Source organism: Gekko japonicus, unplaced genomic scaffold (genome assembly GCF_001447785.1).
Source record: "Gekko japonicus isolate JY-2015 unplaced genomic scaffold, Gekko_japonicus_V1.1 scaffold85, whole genome shotgun sequence".
NCBI classification, from domain to species: Eukaryota; Metazoa; Chordata; class Lepidosauria; order Squamata; family Gekkonidae; genus Gekko; species Gekko japonicus.
This window is the reverse complement of record NW_015167531.1, coordinates 1,219,417-1,228,552: the sequence shown is the minus strand read 5'-3', so window position 1 is coordinate 1,228,552 and position 9,136 is coordinate 1,219,417. Positions and strand designations below refer to the sequence as shown.

At 44.0% G+C, this 9,136-nt stretch overlaps 1 protein-coding gene across 2 annotated transcripts in view; it reads left to right on the top strand.

Annotated features, from left to right (window-relative positions):
• The window catches only part of FBXO21 (F-box protein 21), a 46,015-nt gene extending 37,637 nt beyond the window's left edge, over positions 1-8,378 (top strand). For both annotated transcript variants that reach the window (XM_015413432.1, XM_015413431.1), the window contains exon 12: positions 3,298-8,378. In XM_015413432.1, the coding sequence (XP_015268918.1) occupies positions 3,298-3,476 (179 nt within the window). In that variant the 3' untranslated portion in view covers positions 3,477-8,378. The remainder of the gene's footprint in view (positions 1-3,297) is intronic.
• The last annotated feature ends 758 nt before the right edge of the window (positions 8,379-9,136 follow it).

Sequence of the window (9,136 nt, the reverse complement as noted above, 5' to 3'; positions counted from 1 at the left end):
CCTCATGCCCCCCCCCCCCGAGTGGTCTTCCCTCCTTTGCACTAGTTGCTTGCGGGCTGCATAAGAGCCCTGGCCGGGCTGCTTCTGGCCCCCTGGCCTTATGTTTGACACCCCTGCACTAAGTGGTTTGACTTCTGTGCTTGTTGAACATGGGGCTTGGGAGACTGAAAAACAAACTTACGATTGCAAAGATGGGCTGGTCAGTATGTGGGCAGTGCTTTCTGGAATATTTCGAGTGCCCGCACTTCTGAATTAGGCTTTTCCCAGGGATTTCCAGTAGTAAAGAATATGGCAGAGGAGCAGGAATCTCCAAAGGTAGTTTGGCTTTCTGCTGGTATCCAGGGGGTGATACGTTTCTGGTGCTGGAAAACCTCTTGCCCTTTCTGCCTACCTCTTTGCCTGCCCCACATCCTTGATGCCATTGCCTGATTTCCTTTTGTCATCTCAGCTGGGCTCCACGGAAGCAGTTGCCAGTGGGAGACGAAGGAAATTGGTCTCTCTCCTGCCTGCTAGAGGGTTTTGAGCGGATTTAAGATGCACAAGTAACTTTGGTTGCAAGTGTTGCCTGAGCACCAAGGACTCTAAACATCCACCCCCTTGTGTGGATGATTTTTAAAGTTTGTTGACAAAAATCAGTGACACTTGTGTATGCGGTGTATAATGAGGCTGTCGCACTATTGCCCTGTCTCATTGCTCTTTCATGAGGAGAATATGAGATAGTAACAGAATTTGCAGATTAAAAAGGACTATGTGAGAAGTTTTCCACTAGAGGGTGCTCTGTTACACAGCACAAGTTGTTGGTGGAAGCAGTCCCCCCCCCCATTCTGTTATCACTTTTTGCCCCCAGTTCTGAATTACATCATCAAAATCTCATTTTCGGAGACACACGGTAGTGCCTGTATTACAGGAACTGGGCCAGGCTTGCATCCCAATGGCCTCCTTTTAGCCCCGGAGGATGCCTGCTGCTTCCAGTTGCTTTGCAGGAACACCATTGTGCTTGTACCTGTGTGGGGTGTTTCCTTGTCTTATCAATTTTAGATCTGCTTCGGCTGTTTGTGCTAAAGGGTCACCTGGAGGCCGTTCTGACTTGCCTCGGGACCTTGCCTGCCTTGCTCATGCCATTCCCGTTTACTTCATTTATACCATGCCTTTCTCTCCGATAGGGACCCAGAGCACCTAACATCGCTCTCTCCTTCTCTCTTTTATCCTTACAACAACTCTGTGAGGTACATAAGGCTGAGAGGATGTGACTTGTCCAATGGGAGCCTCTGTCGCAGGGGTGGGGATTCAAACCTGGGTCTCCTCCATCCTAGTTTGACATTCTAACCACTAGATAACTCTGCCATTGTGAATTGTTTACTCCTGGTTCAGCTTATTTATATTAAGTCGAGTAAATGAAACTACTTACAAGTAAATACTTGTAAAGGAGCCAGTTTGGTGTCGTGGTTAAGTGCTCTAATCTGGGAGAACCCGGTTTGATTCCCCTCTCCTCCACTTGCAGCTGCTGGATGACCTTGGGCAAGCCATAGTTCTGGCAGAGCTGTTCTTGAAAAAAGAGTAGTTTCTGTCAGAGCTCTCTCAGCCCCACCTACCTCACAGGTAATGCTCCCTCTAAGCTGCGGAGTCTTGTGAACAAAAATTCTTCTTTGTGAGCTACTGGCATTAAAGTTGTGAGCGAGCGATTTGGCTACTGCATCAGTTATTTTGCTCTGGAGCCATCCTTCCTAAGCTAAGACAAAAATCTGTGATCTGGAGGTTAAAAAACTGTGAGCTAGCTCACACTAACTCAGCTTAGAGGGAACACTGCTCACAGGGTGTCTGTTGTGGGGAAGGGAAGGGAAAAGAATTTGTAAGCCACTCTGAGACTCCTTTGGGTAGTGAAGGGCAGGGTATAAATCCAATCTCCTCCTCCTCCTCCTCCTCCTCTTCTTCTTCTTCTTCTTCTTCTTCTTCTTCTTCTTCTTCTTCTTCTTCTTCTTCTTCTTCTTCTTCTTCTTCTTCTTCTTCTTCTTCTTCTTCTTCTTCTTCTTGTAATGGAAAACATTCATTTAGCACAGATCTGCATATCAAGGTGCTGCAGAAAACCTCCCCCCCCCTCCCATACCTCTGTGCAAAAACACCCCCTCTCCCAGGCTGATCGGAGAATGTGAAGGTGCAGCAGAAACCCACACTAGTTAACATCCTGTTGCCGCCCTCTCCCTCCCCCTTTGTTTGCTCTGTGCTAGAGTACAGCCTTGTTCTAGGGGGTGTAAATGTCACATCCTGAGTCTTAACTGTTAGGTGTTAAAATGTTCCATTTCTAGGCTGTTCTTCTAATCAGGGTTTCTTCAGTGACAAGTGTGCCAGATTTCCTTTTTCTAAATAGAGTGGGAGCAGATTAATCGTTGGGAAGTTTATGTCACGCTGCCCGTTTAGAGGGAGAATGCTACAGATTGCCAATTTTCTATGAATAGGGGTGTGTTGAGGTACCTGTCTCCATGCACTGCACAGTCTTTATTAAACCTAGGATCCTTATTGTCCAGGATCCTCAGTTAGGTCCCTGTGCATCAGCTGGGTTTTGGGGGTGGGGAGGAATTACATGGAAGAAAGTATATTTGTCTCTCACAGACCACAGCTCTTATGTGGAGATCTCATTTTATAAGCTTTCAGTGGATGACATTTTGTACCAGGGAACTGCCCTATGCAATATGTCCTGCAGGTAACTCATCCCTTTATGCAGCACTTGCCGTGTGACTGCGTAAAGATCCCAAGCAGTGACTATTCCGTGTAACATACCTTACATACCCACACATATCCATGACCACACAATTTTGCAAACTTTTAAAAATGTCTTTATTTTGTCAGATTCTTCAGCAGCAGCACCCTTCTCACTGTAAAGCCAGCCCTCTCTTGTTCATCCAGGTACACTAATAAGTAGCAAGGCAGTACAGCTTCCTCCGCTGCCTAGCCACTTTGTGAGCCTTTATTTTGTATGTCATGCCTGCCCCCCCCTCTCCAAGACTTAAAGACCATGCTCAGAGTTGCATATCCTTTTCACACATCTCTCTCGCGCTCTCTCTCTCTCCCTCTCTCTCTCTCTCTCTCTCTCTCTCCCACGCTCTCTCTCTCTCTCTCTCTCTCTCTCTCTCTCGCGCGCGCGCGCTCTCTCTCTCTCTCTCTCTCTCTCTCTCTCTCTCTCTCTCTCTCTCTCTTTTCTTCTTGAGTACCCTGAATACTGAATTATGGAGAATAGCACCAGATATCAGCAGTTTCTTCCCAGTAGATCATGGCTGCAATGATTCTTTCCTTTTTTTGCAGAGAACCTGGAGCATAACACAGAGCCCGGCGAAATCCCTCACCCAGACATCGGTCGCTACTTTATGGAGTTTGCAAGCACACACTACGTGGCAAATGCAGAATTGGAGATCCGATATCCTGAGGATCTGGAGCTCACAAGTGCCGCTGTCCAAAAGATACACAGCGAGAATAAGGAATGAGCTTTTTATCTTTTTATGAAGGCAGAGGATGCCTTCACAAAGCTGCCATGAGAATGGCATTGTGGGAAGCAGGTGTCCTTAGCTATTCTTTGGCCTAATCAGGAATTTGCACTTTGCTTTGTAACTTGAGATGAAGCATCTCTTCTGTAACCACTCAGTCAGACACCACCACAAGTGAAAGAATGTGGGTCGCATGAATTGCCTGGAAAGGATGCCCCTCGTCTGAAATTATTGCCCTACAGAAAAATCTAGTCGCTTTCGTCAAGTCTGGCTCTTCTTCTTGACTTTCAGGATATAGCTCTGAGACTGAAAATGCCCACCCTTGATCACATTTGTGCTAGTTTAATGGTCTGGGGTTTGCACACAGTAGTTAAGGTCCAAGGTCCTTTTGAAATGACAGAATCGTTTCCCTAAAACTGATCCCCTCCCATGCTCACTTCTTTGATCACTATTGTAGCCAGCAGTGCAGTGCCAAAGTCTTGGGAATTATGCTGAAACTTTCTTGCCCAAAGACCTTGAAACGATCTGCCAAGTGGAACTCTTTCTGCTGCAAGAGATGAACAGCTTAATCTGCATACGGACATGAAGTTCATAGGGAACAGGAATTGCATCAAGTTTCCTCTTCCTTTTAGGGCTTTTGAATTTTGTTGTTATTGATTGATGATACCATGTTTGTGATCAGGTTGTATGTTTTAAAACCTTCTCCCCATTTCCCCTTTACTTTGTATCTCTTAGGTCTGTTTTGCAGAAGTTCCGTGGTAAGAGGCAAACCAGGTATTCCACTGTTCTGTCTGCTGTTATCTACTCAAAAGATAAATGTTTTCTGTTATGACATTAACAGTGCAATTCTAAGCAGAGTTATACCCTTCTAAACCCGCAGTGGACTTAGAAGGATGTAACTGTTTAGGATTGACCTATAAGTAGCAGGCTTGCTCATTAAAACTGAATTCCTGCTTTCTGCCTGTTCCAAACATAATTCTTGGGCAGAAGGAAATGGTAAATATCTAAAAATGGCTATATTAGGGACCGTTCAATAAATCTGAGTTACTTGACTGAAATATTGCTGGAATCGGATCTGGTCACGCAAGAAGGAAATGGCTGCCGATGTGCTTCTGTGTTTTGTTAGGCATTTTAAATATATAATGCAAAAGTGTGGAAGAGTAATTTCTCAACTGGCCTCTGTAAGTAGGCATCCGGCAGTGTTCACTGGATTATCTGCTTAATGGCACTACAGGTACAAGTTATAATTATCACATTGTGCAGAATAAAATGGTAAACGTGAAGTTCAATTTCGAATATCACTGTTAGTCGCAGTGAAACCAGTTTTTTTAGACCAATTTGATTTGCATGCCATATTTTCATAATATCTAATGAGCACTTTTCTTTGTAAACCTGTATGTCTCTGCTGGCTGATGTGAAGCAGATGGCATGAAGGGATTTGTTCAGGCATCACATTTCTCATGTCTGCAGGTCATTCTGTCTGTCTACCAAATGTGTGTACGCCTACTCGGACTGTCATAACATTTGGGTCATGGCAGTTTGATCTGCAGCCGTTTTTGGCGTCTATTTGGCCCCTATGTAAAACTGGCAAAAATATCAGGTGGTTACAGCTGGTAACAATGACTGCTGAAGTTTACATCAATTTTACATATCTGAACAGGTGACCTGTTGCTCACATGAGACCTGAGAGACCCAGTGAAAGAAGAACTGAGGATGCAAATAGAAAAGGGGGGGGTCAACTTATATGTGCAACATGATTTTATGATGTCTGGTCAGACTTAAGTTCCACTGTGGTCAAAGGAACTTACTTCCTGGTAAGTGTGCAGAGAATTTCAGCCTCGCTCTGAATTTAAACGTTAAGAACTTCTAGCAATATTCGTAGCCTGGCCTTTCCCTCTCTGTTAGGAGGGATGCTGCTACCTGAGGACATGAGGAAACAATCTGTCTGCCTCAAACTTCAGCTTCTAGAGCTATAAATGCAGCAGAAAGACCACTGAAGTGATTGACAGGGCTGTGCCACTTGAGCCATTAGGTGGGGGAATCCCATGACTGAAATTTCCCTTTGGGTAAAAAACATTCCTTGCAAGTGGAAAACAAGCTCAGCAGGAGACTAGGCTGTGTTAGGCCTTCTTCCTGATAAACTAGTTTTCTACTCATAAGGGGATTTAACATGGAGGAGGATCCCTCAAATGGTGTCTCTTTCTGCCACCTCATTCTTCTGCACACATAACCCAGGCCTTGTTTGCATCTGGTTCCTTAGTGGTAGAACGCCAGACACCAATCCTCAGCCCTTGCACTGTTTGTGTGACTTCGGTCCCGAGATCTTTCTCTGTGTGCTACTGGTAGTCTGATGATCTGCAGTCCCTTTCCTCCCCTGGTGATCTTGGCGTTGTTATTAATGCACTTAGAAGTCCTTACATGAAAGGTGCTATATATGTGTATATAGATACACACATTATTATGGTATTTTTTTAAAAAACAGAATTTGTAAAGCTAATAATCATTATGCAGTTTTCAACACAAAAAAAACTATTTTAAGGAGAGTTTTGAGCATGGGGTCCTCTGGCTTCCGAAGACATCTCTAAAATAAAGTGTTTAGTCTGTCATATAAAACTGCATGTATGTACTTCAACTCTTTTGAGATCTGTTCTGCTCATTCAGACAGTCTGAGAGGGGTATGAAGGGGTTCTTACAGCCTAATCTACACCTGTGTCTGTCTTTTGGACATTTTATATATTTTTAATAGAATTAATTCTGGTCCTGCAGAACAAAAGAACTTAACCTTCTTTTCACTGTTCCATCGAACTCTTGTCCAGTCTATTGAATTGGAACAGCTGCAAGGTAATAATGAATATGAGTGTTCAAAGTGAGTGTAGCGTTTCTGGTTTTTGTACTGTATAAATTGGACTTATGCACAATGCTTGCTTTCCTGTTTCAAAAAAAGTCTTGGCTTCAAACCTTCCCAGAGTACATCTCCTTATTTCAAGCTGAAATGTTTAATCACAGATGGTTTGGAAATTGTCTGTGATTATTCTCTGGGAAATGATGTGAACTTCCCACATGCCCAGAGGTTCTCTTCCTTATTTCTGCTTAACTTTCTAGGGTTGAGTCCTGGGACCTGAATTTTTACAAACAGTGATGCCAAATTGTGGGGTGTTGTTTCCCCCCCATAAAATACAATGGTTGCAAGTTGTTGAAATCTGTGAATGATTAAAAGGCTCATTATTTGGGCCAAAATAATAAAAATCCCTAAGGGGATTTACCTACTCCAGCATTCCACGAAAGAATGCCAGCAACCAATAGGCATTAGGCAATCCACCAGAAACTGGCCAGGGACCTGCTAGGTTTATCTTCTGTCCATCCCTGGTCTATTGTGTTCAGACTTACTTAATAAAGATACAAAAGAACTTATAGCCTGGAAAATGTTGTTGGTCTTTTAAGGTGCTGCTGGACTCCACCCACCTGATTAAAAATAGGAACATGAGAAGAGGGCTGCTAGATCAGACCGTGGATAAATCTAGCCAAGCATCCTGTTTCCTCCAGTAGTGGCAAGCCAGATACTTCCGGGAAGCCCACAGGCAGAGCACAGAATTTTTAGGTGGCTAACCAACTGCCTTTGAAAAGTATTGATTGGCTATACTTCAATGAATTGGCATGATACCAAGCACTCAGTGTAGCCAGCCACTGCTTTGAGATACTGAATGAAGGGTAAAACAGTTTACATAAGAAAAGGTTCCCACTCATTTAGAAGGAAAACTTAAATATTTTCTATTCCTTATTGCATTTAAGCACCTGAAGGAACATAGCATCAAAAAAGTATGCTCTTAACAACCTGTTTTGTCAATTAACCTTTTTCACTGATCAACATGTGTTGGTTACTCTATCAATTAAACTGACTGCAGTTTGCAACATTCTAGGATCAGTAAAGTCTAGCTGATTTGCCGTCCAAAAATTAGCCTAGTGCATAAAATAGACCCTTAACTGTGGCCCGAAGGTAGTTGTCAAATTCACTTGGGACCAGGGCTTTTTCTGGGAGATAAACATCAATAAATTAACCGTTAATGACAGCAAATAAAAATGTTTCCCAGTGGCACCTAGTGCTCAATAGAGCAGGTGCCAGGCTAATAGGAATTCTACTACTAAGGCCCCACCACCAAGGAAGACCCATCTCTAAAGTGGGGCATGATGAGCAGGCCCTTTGGCAGTGTGTTGATCATCTGCAGTAGTTTGTGTCTGTGTTATGGTGGGAAATGAGTTCTGAGTCTGGTAATTCTCTCATTCTCCAGCCTTCTTCTGTCTCCCGCGGGGGTCAGAGGACATTTTTACTTTCCTTCCTCACAGGGGTGCTGCTTGTGCAGGGTTGGACCATAGGGAAGTGGAGGGGGAAGTTGGTATCCCTTCATCTCCCCTTTCCACTGCACTTCGTGATTTTGAAGCTAAAGCAGATCCCCCACCCCACCCTAACTCCATGTCCCAGAGCTTTCAGCAAAGCACAGATCTGAGGCTTTCCTGAGCGTGTTTTTGTCCGCAGACCTCTGCCTTTGCAGCAAAGAGTGTAGGACAGACAACACAGTTCTGGGAATACAGTTACTCAAGATGGTTTAGTCTTGCGTGGCTAACCCTGTGACAAATGACTTGAGGTCAGATGACTTGGTGAAGGTATTCATCCATCCAAGAGCAGTGAAAACTCCCAATTTTATTCCAGCTCTGAAGAATGCATGAATTATCTTCTGGTCTAAGTAGCCCATTTATGCTGGGAAACAGCCTGTGTGTGGCAAACATGTAATGTATGGGATATACTCAGTAATGAATTAGAGCGGTGATTTTCTGACTCTCAGTGTCTTTAGCAATGATTCACTTTGGCCAGAGAGGTTGTAGACATCTGCTTCTTGGATTGTACAGATGGGGAAAGCACTTTATTAAAAAAAAGTTTTAAACATTGACTATTCATATTCTTTTTATTTACCTTTTTATTCATATTCTGTGTAAAAGCTTACTGAATTCCAGTTAATACCGCCTTGCTTATCCTGGCTAAAAATATCTCACTTTGGTTCTGAAGAATTCCAGTTATGCCTGCAGCTGTGAACATAGATGTACCAGCCAAATGCCTGTCATAGCAGGGGGAGTTATATGGCTCTAGTGGATGCTGAGCTGTATTTGGCCCTTGGAATACTGATGCTATATGCATAACAAGCAAAGGGGGCGCTGTCTTGGGGACACTGTTGTTGCAGCTGAACATATTCCTTTAATACTGGGGCTTTTTCAGGTTCCATGCATGTCTGGGAGCTGAGGGGAAACCCTCCCCTTGTGACTTTCTGCCCTGGAATTCTGCTGGTTGACCAAGACTAGGTAGGATCTTCCCAGTCAAGACCACTCTACCTTGTAATCATTGAGAATGGGGATATTGCAGGTAAGGCTAAATGTCCCTTTCCCTCAAAAATTATTCCCTGCCCACTTGTGAACACATGACTAATGGCCCTGTGGTGCCCAGTTTGGCTCTGATCATGTGTCCATAGAAGGCTACAGCTGGGAGATGCCTCGGGGCAGTGGCAAGCCACAGAATTTAGCCTGGGGCAGAAGCTGTCCTCAAAGATGGTGATAGAACATGGGGCAAGTCCTTTTAGCTGGTGAATGACATCTGCACAGGATTGCATCATTGG